This window comes from Apostichopus japonicus, chromosome 2, assembly GCF_037975245.1.
Source record: "Apostichopus japonicus isolate 1M-3 chromosome 2, ASM3797524v1, whole genome shotgun sequence".
Classification (NCBI taxonomy): Eukaryota; Metazoa; Echinodermata; class Holothuroidea; order Aspidochirotida; family Stichopodidae; genus Apostichopus; species Apostichopus japonicus.
Window position 1 is genome coordinate 31,356,071 of NC_092562.1, and position 14,438 is coordinate 31,370,508.

Here is a 14,438-nt window from a genome sequence, read left to right on the forward strand (position 1 = left end):
GCCTTTTTTGTAATGTACAACCATACTACTTCCTTTTGACAAAGTTTGGTCCATGGGCTAGATGGAGTGAAATCAACCCGACTGGGGGTGACCTTTTGGGGGGTCTGACAACCCCTTCCCGACCAGGAATTTTGTCAGTTTTGCCTTTTTTGTAATGTACAACCATACTACTTCCTTCTGACAAAGTTTGGTCCATGGGCTAGATGGGGTGAAATTTACCCGTCCGGGGGGTCTTTTTCAGGGGGTCTGGGGTCCGAACCCGACCACTGGGGTTGAGCTGACAATTTGTTTGCGAATGACCTAGATGGTCTAAGTAACTTTAAGGGGTCAAACCTTCTGGGCTAAATGGGGTGAAATCATATGGGACAGGCTCCCAGACTAAATGTCAATATCATATAAGCCAGCATCGGTTATTACATCGTATGCCATCGTTTACCTTACGATCCGTGAAAGTTGCGCAGTATACCGCGGGATGCTAATGTAAACAACGAAATGTCTTGTGTAGATTGGGAAAACCTTGAAAAGTGGGGCTGACAGGTATTGTGGGCCGCGACGTAGAATCACCTACACAAGCAATGATCCACAGGACATGCGATGAGGTCGAACATGATTTGTGACTGGTGACAATCTTAAAAAAGGTTATGGATAAAAAAAACTATTGGGAAATACTTGGTTCTCAGGCAAAAGTGTACATCTGGTTGCTAATTTTTAAGCCTGAGAAGTGCCATTTCCGGTGATCTAGGGGGTATCAAAACCAGAAAATTTTCTTGTACGCTGCGCGCCAACTGATGGTGGCGCTCCGCTTAGATAGTAATTGGCGCCCCCCGGGTCAGAAAATCCTGGATACGCCCCTGCTATAGGCCTACCTAACGTACCTTTGGGAGGAATTATGTACGCATATTGGACGATGGGAAAGTTATTTAAGTAGGTGTTAGGCGAAATATCGATATTTTTATCACAAACTTTTGAAATAACAAATAATGTTTTCACAATACTAAGAAAAGCCTACACTTTTGTTTCCGAATGAATTACTTCTCATTTCATTTTATTTATTTGTTTCTTCACAATATAAATACAGAGAAGTTAACCAAGTGACAAAACATATCAACAACAGGGAAAAATTGTTTGAATTACTTCTTCTTCTTTGACAAACAACATTAAATTGTGAAAATAACATTTATCCTTACTCGAATCGTGCATTACCGTATGATTCATGAAAACAATGACACACAAAAGACAGCTCTCGCTTTTTCTATCTTTCCAGCCAAAATAAATCTCATGATATGAGAATAAATGATCTGTTTGTTGATTATGATTTCGGACCTCTGAGCCAACTCCCATCGAGAAAGACAGACGAATCGTGAGATTTGTGCATATTCTAATTTATTTATGAGCAATTATCATAAGACATTGAACGATGGGAACTTGGACGGTCATGACAACATATAAGACAACGGGGAAGGGAGAATTAGAAAAGAGGAATGGAGTTTAAGTTTGAAGTACAAAGGATTTCTAACTAGAGGACAGTTTCAACTAATATTTGCGGGATTGATCGGTCGGAACGGCCATACATGTAAACACCGTCCTTGGCACGGGCAGGTCCGCAACCCCTTCCCACCCCCATCCCAACCCCTCCTCACCCCAGCCTAACCTCTCCCCATCCCATCCCACTCCCCCTTAACATCTCCTTCCAAACCCCATCCTAACCCCTCCCCAACTCATCACAACCCCTCCCCATCACAACTTCTCCCCAACCCAGGTTAACCTCTCCCCCATCCCATCCTAACCTCTCCCCCATCCCATCACAACCCCTCCCCATCACAACTCCTCCCCACCCCCATTCCCACCTCTCCCCATCCCATCACAACCCCTCCCCCATCACACTGCGGAATTTGTATCAAAAAGGAATGAGGGAATATATAGCTACGTCAGGCCACTCTGATCGGTGATCAAAAGTTTGAATGACATTCATTTAGTTTCACTTGGAAATTGAAAAGATGAAAATAAATGTGATCCAATGGTGAGTTCTTGGCGAAAACGGTGTCAATAGAAATGACCCTGTTGTGTAGTCGCGATGAAAGGCGTGTTTACCATCATTCTCAGTAGAAAGGTTGAAATGCCTTGTAGACATGTCCTTTGAGGTCATTAATAACCTACATTATGTTTGCCAATTGAGTTTTGTGTTGATGATCTGGGGAACTGACAGAATGAACTGTGTGTTAGGCTACAGTTATTTCAGCAGTTTTAATTGATGAGTCTCAGATGTTTAAATGACGTTCTCATACAGAACTGATTTTAGCCCTCTGAAATTTTCAAGTTGCGTATGAGGGGCTGGCCTGGCTTCTGGTTTCTGTGTTAGATTAAATAATACATGCCATTTTAAGTTGGTGTGAGCTTCAAATGGAGTTTACATAATTACATGGAAATATCTCAACAAGTATATTTAGTATAAAAGTAAACCTAGACAGACAACAATTAAATGTTAATGGTCTACTGCAGTATTTCAAACTATATCAGCTATACAAACAATGCTTTGTGGTAACTCAGCGTCCATCAGTCCTGGTGATGTAACATCCTACTCCAGTCTGGTATAAGCTCTTAATTAGCCACGGTGGTGCATCGCTTCTTCGGCGTTTCGCATGAACCAGTTTCCTCCTTTACTGTAGGTTTAAAATTCGGCACGAAAGTGTCTGTAAACAAATTAAATATAATATATATATATTTATATATATGTAGATACAGGACAATATATAAGTTGACGTAAAATGACGCTAACGAGGTCAAACGATGGAAGACGGAAAACGATGGAACCCACATTGTAGTATCAGCTGTCCTTCCCGGAGTTTCAGCCAATGGAACCCTATATTGGCGTTCGCAAATAGCAAGGGGTGGGGAATGGTGCATGGCCCCTTATCTTCCAACGGAAGTCGGGGGAAATGGTTCAGTCGGTGATATTTTTTTTACATTTACCTAGGGAAGAATTAGACCACTGCTACGGGTGCACACTCTTTTTCAAAACAGACACAAATATCATGAGTATATATTAAAACCACGTTGCGTTTAAAGCTAATTATCAAGGGCGGCGGAACCGGGGGGGCACAGGGGGCACGTGCCCCCCCCCCACTTTTCCTCAGGTTAAAAATGTGCCCTTTTTCTACATAAAAATTGAGGTGTCTCAAGTTAGCAAGAGGCCAGGGAACCAGAATGAACACTCGGGAAGGGCCGTTTCCGGCCATCTGAGGGGTTTGTAAAACCAAAAATTTTCTTGTACGCTCCGCGCCAACTGATGGTGGCGCTCCGCTCAGATAGTCGTGCATACAACTTTGAAAATCCTGGCTACGCCCCTGACTTTTAATGAATTTCTGTGGGTCAAACTCAAAGCTATTTCGAATGGAAAAAATTTAAGATATTGACAAGAAATAAACTCTAATTCGGAAGATTCCTACATTAGCAACTAGCATGATTTCACCTCATTTTGTCTCAAAAGAAAACTTGTTCCTTGTTTCCCAATTTGCACATTGGATATTCCAGTGCTAGTATGCATATTTTCCTTGAGGGGGGGGGGGGGGGCGTTGATGGAGTGATGTGTATATTCAAATAAGATAATACAATAAGAGTTATAAAGGGTACTAAATATAAGGCTGCATCACTCCAATCGAATTTCTGCAAAGTGCCCTTTGATGTCGGTGCCCCCCCCCCAGATTTAAAGTGCTTCCGCCGCCCTTGCTAATTATAGACCTGATTTGGGGGGGGGGGGTTCTGGAGGAGCCCCCCCCCCACACCCACCACATAAGTGTCAGTTTCAACAACCCTATTGTCACAACCCTCCTTAATCAAATCTTTTCTTCACTGGTTCGAACACATAGGTTCACCCCCTTCCTCAATCAGTTGGAGGAGTTTTGAATTTGGAACCCAGCCTTTGAAATCCTTTGCATGTCACTGGTACCCTATGACAAATTTGAACTAATACTAACGTTTCTGACCACATTTGCCAGCTGTGATAGTTTGTCCAATGTAGACGTTTGTCTTCTTCCGATGGGATATCCCCTTTGTCGAATGTCAAAGTTTTATACTCTTATAGTTACACTCTGGAGGGATATTTGTTACAATAATCCCCGACGTGGTATAATCTGGATATGGTAATTAATGTCATCTCTAACGTTTATCCAGGCACATTGTGCACTCTCCAGAAATAATACTATATTGATAGATGATAGCAGTGGCTGCACCAGAATTTCCAAGTGAGAGGAGGAAGTGAGGGAAGCAAACAACTTTCTTTCTTTGTTTATTTTTATTGGGGGGGGGGGGGTGGGGGGAGATGACAAAAGTTCTGGAAGTGCAAACAGGCGCCTGCATAAAGTGAAAATCGCGGGAAATGTAGAGGGCTAGAGAACCTCCACCACACCCAGCCTCACCGACACCTCACGCTTCATCAGTAAACCAAAATTGTACAAAAACTTTAATGTCATATAACCATGCAGGGTCAAACATTCACCACTCTTCAAGAATGATGTTGATGGATTCGAGACCAACCGATACCGAACGACTGCAGTGACTAGCCGAGCAACGTTTCGAAAAAAAAATATACCGCAACTAGCTTTATAATTACAACTGCACTGTTATTGGCTGGGAGCGCAGGGCCACAAAAGCTGCAGCACTTTTAAATAGTTCTTGTTCGCCTTTGTAGTAATTTTGGTGCGCAAAGAATACAATAATATTAGAGAGTAATATACATTCCGGAGAGTCAATTTCATTGGAATGCGTTTCAAAGCTCATGTATAGGGTCCATGGGGGGCAAGACCCCGGAAGGTTTCGCATGTGGTTAGCTTATATATTGGCTAAATAATGGAAATTTGGACGCAAGGGAGAATCAGTTTTGTTTTGCCGCAGCCGTTGGGGTGGAACTTAGGGGGGCCTGGGGAAGCATCATGATGCGGGGGATGCCCCCCCCATTGCCCACCCCTCACTTGGCGCCTCCACTGCATGAAAGAATTAATGTGCTTCTAAGTTTTCCGTCTACGAATGATTTGAAAGTAGTAAAGAATATAAGCCCACACGCAAACAAAAGGAGAGTCAAATATGATTGATGCGGAACGATTAGAAACGTATCATAAATTTAATAGCAATGTAAATAGGCAGTGATATCACCATGGAAACAGTAAATAATGAAGCCTCATTTCGTGTGGTGACAATTGAATGTTTTTAATCACATCGAAACCGAAAATATGACTTATACATGATAACAATTTTAGTAGGTTCTGTATACGGAAGGCTTTAAACATGTATTTCAATTACAGGAGTCAGGGAGGAATATGTTAAGTTTGAATAAATGTATAAGTGAGAATGTACCTTTTTTATTTATTAATAATTATCAGAAAGTGAGGATTAACTCCATCTTTCTTTGACTCTTTCAAGGAACAAATTCAGTACTTATACCTCAGGATAGAAACTTGTAATATTGACTTGTTATATAGAACGAGAAAATTTTCTTAAAGTTCAAAATGATATATCACTCTTTGATAAGACTGAAAGTTTTCTCCTCTAAATATCCATAATCCTAGAATTTTTCAAAGAGAAGCTAGCCTCTCTTTACAATAGAATTCTCATTCTTTATAACAATCCCAAGTGCATGCTATACTTACTCAACAGTTCACCAACCGTTACAGTTCTCGCATCGAAAGTGGCAGTTTCGTCAGAACAATCCACTCTCGTTATGGTCATGTTTTGGCCGTTGTCGTCTCCGCTCTTGGCATAGCATATCGGGATGCCATCTTCTCCACCTACTGGAAGAACAAGATACAAACATGGTGCTTGTTGCAGGCCCTCACAATTTGGAAGATGTCCAGCACACATTAAAACTACGTGGTTTTCATGTTTTATTACACGCGTCGTAGAATCTGGGTTCGAAAACATGCACCGAACTAATACCATTTCATTCAAAGTTCCTTTACATGAGAATGATAGTCATGTGATCATTACGATTTTCCGAACATAGTCATGCAATCATTATGATTTACATAAGTATCTACCTCATGTCGAAAGCTTCATTACTGTAAGCATAAACGATAGCTGCGCGGGGATTTCAATATGCTGGTCGCGCAATATTTCAATCCGGCCCATTGACAAAAAGATGGCATATTCTTGCAATAATCGTTGGGTACGGTATATGAGCCAATATATATTAACAACGTTTCTCTCTGACCCATTTAGAAACTTATACAAGTAAATGCATGACAAGCGTTCATGTATATACTTGTTTAATTTACAACAACAAACAAACATTTTTCTCTTGAAATCCCTCCCTTGTCGCTTGCTGGGTTGTATCAAATGAAATTGGGGTATGATCGCTGGTTACACGGTATGCTCAGGATATGCTCTGCATGGATAGCTCGGTTGGTAGAGCGCTGGACTTATAGCTCAGAGGTCACAGGTTCGCATCCCGTTCTAGCCACACATTTATTTGGTCTTTTACATGTATTAAAATAACTGAATATCTTTAGATGGACTAGACACTGCCCCATAGCTAACTCCCAGTAAGGATATAAGATCACTGATTTCTTTGCGATAAAATATTGTGGAATTTAGTGATACACACCAAGTAATATCTGACCTTTGAACGATGCTATAAACGACGTGACGAAAAATACATAGGACACTTTTTAAATATGATTTATGTCACGTAGTCGCAAGAGCGATCACTGTATGTGGTTGTCGTAGTCACTGTATGTACATATATTCTTAGTCATATGTGCAGGTATTCTTAGTCACACCACTGAATAACTTACTTTCGAAAAAACATCTAACAAGTCAATCAGCAATGAATATCTTACCGTAGGCAATACATAGGAAAATCATCACCACTGAATAACTTACCTTCGACAATACATAGGAAGGCCATCACCACTAGGCCTATCATAACTTGAAATTTCACGAAATCTCCAACGAACTGTGATTTGGCCATGATTTGAACTTTTCTCGAAGTATACGAATAATATTTCAATATTCCAATCTTAGGAGGATTGTATTCGGTCTGGAAAGAAAACAAAATTGATGACTACGATGGAGACTTGAATTGAAAGTGAAAAGTAATACTTAGTACGCCTAAGATAGAACCTATATTTAAAGAGCAAATTGTGTATACTAATCAATATCACGTTTGCTAATGAACTTATTATGTTATCTAAAGAAGACGTGTAAAGCTTTGGTTGGAGTAAGGTTGGAGTGATATGGCCATATCGGTGTTAACGTGTATATGCTAAAATTATGGTTCATGAGTTGATACCACAACATGTCAGATGCATGATGGGAAATTTCAGGGATCTTGCAAATATCGATAAGAAATGAAACCATGGCAATCGTCACCATAAGTCGTGATTTTAACTGTTACATATCCTATTTGTCGCCGGTTGTTTATTTTGGAGTATACCATTCGATATTAGGTTGCCGTCGAATTTAACAAAGGTAAAGGTGAGCAAAGGTTAGGGATTAAAAATAGTAGAAATAACATTAATTCATTCAATCAAAGTAGGTTAGGGATGTGAAGTGTCGTTCTCAAAATAATTTGGGGAACGACAAAAAAAGGTTCTTTTAGCTTGTACACAAATACAGAACACCCCTAATTAATAGTGGAATATACCAACCGCCATGAATGGGACCTGATCCCACTGATTTAGTAAAGCTGAGCCTAGACTAAGCAGTAAAGAACTTAAGTAAATTGCGCAATATCTTCAATCTAACTTGTTTGTATCCATGCAGTATGATATTATCGATATGGTCATTGGGCAATGTCTGCTTCTCATCGAGACCTTCTCGGCCACCGTACACCCTCTTTCATTGACAGAATTTGATTGTCAGAAACTTACCCTACGTCATCGGACTGATCCATTTGTTTCACAGGGACTATTCTGCTGATTTGCGTCTTTTCATTCTCATCAGGAAATAATACCCGATCTTTCGACATAAGAAGAATAAATCGAATAGTGTTTTCTTTATAAAAAAAGTTTTTCATTTACTCCCAGTAATTACTGACACGAAAATAATACATGTTTATGAGGCAATGAAAGAAATTAGCAGAAAATTCGTAGCTTGTAAGCAAGCAAATAGTACCAAGAATAATTAGCATGGTGAAGTTTAAACGCAAGGGAGAGGTGTATTAGATCTATACATTCTTTCGTTGCAAGATGGCTGCTTCCATAACGCGGGAAAGTCAAGAAGACACAATGTCTTCGTCACCCGATTTAAAAGCACAAACAACCAATAAAAGTATAAAATCATCGAAGTTTCCATTATCCAGAGTGAAGTTGATAATGAAAACTGACCCTGACCTTACTCTAGCAAGTCAGGAATCAGTGTTTTTAATCGCTAAAGCTTCCGTGAGTAGGCATATGGGCTATTGCCTAACGATGGTTAACATTAGGCCTAACGTTGGATAAAAAAGCAATAATTCCACTATATTATTAAGTTATTAACACACCGTAACCGATTCCTTCAACATTTTTTGTTGTAATATTGTGAAGGCCTAGTTTAGAATCACACAATCAGCGCGGGAAACCTCTCTTGCCAAATTATTGGCCCATTTGCAGAGATCAAGCGAATGCAAACTTCAAACCAATGCATATGAATAATGAATGATGTCCTGTGTTTGTACTCGGTAGTATAAGTAACTTGTAGTATAGTATAAGTAACTTCTATAGCGCCTAATATCCTAAGTACAAAACAATGTTCAGTGGCGGTAAAGTACAGTAACGGTAGAAGCATGTGCCAGCAAATGTCTTCACCTCAATATATATAATAATATATTATTAATATAAGCAATCGACGACTCAAGTGTTGAGGGACTCTAGTTGTACTGCAGCAGTGCAGGTATAGTCCTAGGCAATTTGAATTAGTTTACAGATGGGATATACTGTGATGGCAAAAACTTTCCATTTGGCTTGATGAGTCTCTTGGCTCACGGACTAAGACTGGGTGAACAAGCAGTTGTGCCATTTTTTTACTCACTCAATGATATGGTAAGCTATATAGCCACAGCATTTGATAAATACAGTGTACTTTGAACTGCTTGCTTTGGTAAGGAAACAGTATTTGGGAGATTGGGAGGGACCTGAAGTGTTGAAGTCTGCAACAACACTACATAATGGTACTAGGTATGATGATTAGCTGAACTAGGTATAGGTTACCATGCCTACCATAATGATCAGGAAGGTCAATACATCTGCCAGGAGCATGTATCCAATTCTGTTTATGTTGGTTGATATCCATTTGTAACATGGTTTTCTTTGGTTGGACAGGAATTGTTCTTAGACGATCTCACCAAGTCTGCCTATGAATATACAGCAAGGAATAAAAAGAAAACCCTCAAGAAACAAGACATTGGTAACAATTTTGACATTTCTATTATTTGGTTTTGGAAATATTAATATTGTTCTTGACTTTGTATTTATACAGGACACTTCGATAAACAACAATGTGTATCTAGGCTAGCGACCTTTAAAGCAAAAGGAAAAAAGGTGAAGGGAAGCATCTTTCTGTTCTGAAACCAAGAATTTGTGAGAATTAGTCAACAGGATATGTAAAATCAAAGAAATGAACTTAATCAGAGTATTTAGCAGTGAGACAGGTGTTTATTTTCATATTTAAGAATTGTACACGAAATGGAAATTTTTAATTTCATCAGGAATCTCCTTCCAGAGTATATTAAAGCAATAGTTATTCATCAGCAGTTTACCATTTCAAGAAGTGCACCTAGTGACCGGGAAAAGTAGATTAAATTTACTTCCCTCCTCACTTACCTGTCTCCTCACAACCTTAGCACCATGTTCTACCGTGCCTGCAATGTCCATACTATAGTGCATCTGGACACAAAGTGAATCTCTAGACGTGAGAAAGTTCAGTACTAAAACTAGTAGTTAGCACGTTGTCAACGTACTTGTAGATAAAAGCACACATCTTTAGAACGTGCGACTATCAGTGAAATTAGTTACTATGAATATCAGTGACAGGTCACCAAGGTAATGGTACAGAACATCAGTAGAATAAAAGCAGATTTAGTGATTCTTTCCATGGAGCATGAACTTCTGCATGTTTTGCAAACATTATATTGTATGCATTAACATGATATTACACTGCTAAATTCTCAATGTATTAAATAGGACAGCTCTCTATATTACAAAACTCATCATGAAATATAACATACCTACTAGTAATTTATACCCCTTGTGAAAACTTCTAGTTTACGACGGGTATTTATGGGGCCATGTCCTTTCCTTTAAGTATTTATGATGAATCATAAACAGGTGGCTTCGCAGGATTTCAAGGGTGGTGGGGCCAAACTTTAAAAAATTCTCCCCACTGATGAAGTTAAGGGGCTGACCGTTTGTGGAATGGCCAGAGAGGCGAACAAAGTATTTGTTTAAATGAGGGGGAGGGGGGGTGCACTTTAGTAATTGTAGCCAACCCCTATATATGGATTATATTGGGGGGGGGGGTCTGGAGTTCACTCTCAGGAAACAAATTACTTTTTGAACAGTCTGAGGCATAAGTTTAGGTCTTTACAAGTAGCTCTAAACACAAGGTAGTGTTCCGTCAATTTATCCTTAAAGGAGCCTGACAGTGTATTTGAAACTCAACAAATCTTGCAAACCATAGCACTGTGTCCTCCATCCCTCCAATGTTTTTCTTGCTCTTGGACTACAATGTATCGAGACTAATCTTCTACCCAAAGTCATCCTTTAAGATAGGTTGATGTCCAGTGGCGTAGGAAGGTACTTTTGAGTGGGGGGGCTGAAGACTGATGGCCGGCCTAGGGGAGGGGTATAAGGGGAGGGGTGTCCCCCTCCCCTTTGGAATTTTTTGCATTTCCAGGTAGCCTCAGATGCAATTTGGTGCAATATAGCACACTTCAACACCCACTCCATTTTGTAAACTTAATTTTGTATTTTCACCAGGCCTTAGATGCAATTTGGTGCTCCAAATGAGATTTTTCTTCTCATTTGGAAATGAAAAAGGGGTTTTCTGACTTGCGAAGCGGGGGGTGGAATGATACTTCCGCCCCTCCACATTTTTCACTGGGGGGGCTGGCGCCCCCCCAGCCCCCCCGGTTCCTACGCCCTTGTTGATGTCATAAAATCTAAATTGCAGATCCTCATCTAAACATCCAACAGAATCTCTGAATGAGATTCACATAAAACTCTCTTTTAAGCCAAACCAGTAGTTTGCCAAAGAAAATTAAGACAGTTTACTGTGTTGTACTGTAACACACTACGGATTCATGAGCATTCATGTTAGTATAAATTCTTGGGGGGGGGAGGCTCCATAACAAATGTTATTTCATCATATTAACCCTTTTTTCTTTGTCATTACAGAAAACAGTGTTGATTCTCGGGATTCATTTGCTTTTCTGGAAGGTAAGAAACTGACAGCTGTTATATACAGTTGTGGTGGACTGAAAGAGGTAGTTTTGCTAAAAGTTATCGAGGTATAGATATTTGCTACAGAGAAATATTTGATGATTATAATCTTATTATCAGAGTTGTAAACTTCCATGCATTGGCAAAGAAACTGTGGTGGAGGGGGGCTCGGGGGGCAGGGGGTGGGCAATTCCTAAATCTTTCAAAGAGGGAAAGGAGATTAGGTTTCAGCTAGGAATGTAGTGCTAGCAAAGAGTTGTCAGGCAATCAAAGTGATCAACTTTTTGATTCGTATACTGCATAATTTCTCGATTTTGTTTTTCTGAAGTTAAGATGAAAAGTCTCACGTTAAATTTACGCGTTTGCGCCCTTTGTTTCTATTCACGTGGTCTTATACCTGATGACACCTCTTTGTTCACCAACTGTGATAATTTCAAATTTTCATTTTGCAGGTATTTTAGATTCATTTTAGTCCAACAGTGTTTTTGAAGAGTGGAAGCTTGATCCAAGAAGACACCAATATACAGAAAATGGGCAGACTGGGTGAAGAATGTTGAACTCCGATCCTGGAAGCTATTGATGCCTCTGGTCGAGGACAGGAAGATGGATTTGCTGAAGTTTGTCTGATGTCCATTTTTGAAATTGTACCACATTGCTTCAAATATGTTTGCGAGATATTGTGGCTGAGATTCAGTTTCTGAGAGCTGTTATCAGATACTGTGGGGGTCTGTACATTGTACAGACCAGTATCGAATGTAGATGTTCAATTCTGGTACATTAGAGTTAAGAAAATGGACTTTTCTTTCTTTCATAAAAGGTTAGTGAGATGTTTTTTGTTTTCAAAGTAGTCGTATAGCTTGACTTCTCTAAGAATCAACTTTTCTGGGCATATTTCTGGTGATTGGAAAATTTTCATCTGTTAATCATCGCGTTCGAGGTGGTAAAGTGAATCACACCTCTAAGTTTGGATATCACTTTAGAACTTAGTCACAATGAAGGCAATAATCACAAGGATTAATGGCAGATTACGTGTCCATTACCCTAGTATTTATAAAGGCTAAATCATAGCAGATATCTTTCAAATGTTGAGGGGAAAGATAACAGTAACTTTGTTGAACTTGTAAAGTTAATAATCGTAATGATAATAAATACAATTGAAAATCCTGTAGTCAACAGGAAACAGGCAGAATTCTCTTCCATTTGTAGTTATCGGCTGGTGAATCATCAAATTATCTTGGTTAAAAGTAAGTGGGCCTGACGTTTCAATCCTAGCAGGATCTTCTTCAGAGGCTGAAAATATCTTTTCAGACAACAAAAGAAAAAACGAGACGATTGCTCAGGATCGACCAATGTCCTGAGACAAGGTAGTTTTTTATCCTGCAACCGGAGCAAAGCGATATCTTTCCAAGCCATCTTCATATTCAGTGTCAAAGGGGAAAAAAGGAAATGGGTTGTACCTTGAAGTACGTAATAATTTTGAAAACTCAAAAGTTGCATGTATTACCGTCAAGAAGCTTTCATTGAAGTTAGCATTCCTGGATAACTGAAACAAATAAATATCTATAGAAATAAATGAAGCAAGGCAAACCAAGAGGGAATTGTAGACATTGGAATGATAATCAGAAATTATAAGCAATTGAGGGCAGGGCATGAAACTGTGATGATGCTGGTTCAAATCCCCGTTCTAGGCAAACTATTCTTTGCTCTTTTCCATCGTTTTCAAAAAAATAATGTTTTGGACGTATAACATGTCACTTGGCTGCTCCTCTGCACCATTGTGATGCTTGAAAGTTAAATATAGCTTGGAGTACGTTTCCTTTTCTGGTGAATCAGCTAAGCTGTTACATGGAACAGTGGCTTTTGTTAGTGATGTGTGTTTTGATACTAGAGGCAAAACAAAGACATAAAACAGGTCCAGACATGTTTTGTTTTGGAATAGCTACATGTCAATTGGAGGAGAAATGGTACAAGTCCAGTGAAATTTATGGAGTCATTTATATTTAAGATATCAGTTTCGGTGGCATCTTTACTCATTTAGGTTATTTCTGTGATTGTTCCAAGTAGAAGTAATTTTCTGCATATTTTCGTCTAAACTTGACTGTTTTGATTATATAGCCAGCCTAAAATAGAGGGCAGTCATCATCTTCATAGCTCAGTAGAATGACATCAGTGGTGCCATGTCATAAGGTACAAAGTTAATATGAACAGAGGTTGGGGTTTATTTACCCACCCCCCCCACTTACCCATGCATCTAGATCTCATACAGTATGAAATCATCGAATCTGGGAAGTAATTTTTAATTTGAACTTGAATAAAGTGAATGAGGTTAGAATGGGTTTAGTCTAATGTTGGTCTGTTCTGTATATGGTTAATTGGTCCTTTAAAGACTTATGATTCTGTAGAACATCTTTTGGTGAAAGAAAATCTCACACCACAAGCATCTTACCAACCTGAGGGTACATCGAGATAAAATGTTGACTTGACAGGGTGACTTATTATTACCCAACAGGGCAAATTTGTAATGGCCATCTGGCCGTCCGAGATGACCAAGGTTCTGTTAGGACAGCCAACATCAGCTTTGGAGGTTGTGGGATGGAGGACTAGTTGTTTATTTCCGATTCAGATTGCATTGTAACTAAATACCTCCAAATAGGTTCAATGATAACCGTTAAATGGTATCACGCTCCATATTGATGGAAAACAATTATAGTGGTAGGCCTATGATACTTGCCCAAAATTAGTCATACTTTGTTATGTTGCTGCAATTTATTGTTGTACAACCATATTTGATGTTAGTACAACAACAAAATAAGACCTTAAAAAGAAGCCCTGGTAATCTTTACCTGAAAACAGACCCATCTCAAATCTTTGCTATCAGCCTTAATCCTTACCCATACTAAAAAAAAACAAGAAGTCATATTGGTAATGTTTATCCAGCAACTGAGAGTTGCAACTGTCGTGATTGAAGAAATCAAAAGTTAACATCCATTTCTTTACATTTGACAATAATTATACACATCAATTAACATG

General features: G+C 39.3%; 1 protein-coding gene and 1 long non-coding RNA gene across 2 annotated transcripts; one reads left to right on the forward strand and one right to left on the reverse strand.

The window, feature by feature from the left end:
- Window positions 1-1,848: 1,848 nt before the first annotated feature.
- Window positions 1,849-7,218, reverse strand: LOC139956361 (uncharacterized). Its single transcript, XR_011789370.1, has 3 exons — window positions 6,874-7,218; window positions 5,643-5,783; window positions 1,849-2,690 (listed from the first exon to the last, which is right to left on the reverse strand). It is a non-coding gene; the product is annotated as an uncharacterized lncRNA (long non-coding RNA).
- A 933-nt stretch (window positions 7,219-8,151) lies between these two features.
- LOC139956345 (DNA polymerase epsilon subunit 4-like) lies at window positions 8,152-13,654 on the forward strand. Its single transcript, XM_071955195.1, has 4 exons — window positions 8,152-8,372; window positions 9,291-9,375; window positions 11,364-11,405; window positions 11,861-13,654. The coding sequence occupies exons 1-4, from the start codon at window positions 8,181-8,183 to the stop codon at window positions 11,878-11,880; spliced, it is 339 nt and encodes a 112-aa protein (XP_071811296.1). The 5' UTR covers window positions 8,152-8,180; the 3' UTR covers window positions 11,881-13,654.
- Window positions 13,655-14,438: the final 784 nt, after the last annotated feature.

What these genes read in the sequence shown, in the direction of transcription:
- LOC139956345 (XM_071955195.1), top strand. Translation starts at nt 8,181, where the DNA reads ATGGCTGCTTCCATAACGCGGGAAAGTCAAGAAGACACAATGTCTTCG. An exon ending in TTTTAATCGCTAAAGCTTCC is followed by an intron (nt 8,373 to 9,290) that starts GTGAGTAGGCAT and finishes TTGGTTGGACAG; the next exon opens with GAATTGTTCTTAGACGATCT. An exon ending in CCTCAAGAAACAAGACATTG is followed by an intron (nt 9,376 to 11,363) that starts GTAACAATTTTG and finishes TTGTCATTACAG; the next exon opens with AAAACAGTGTTGATTCTCGG.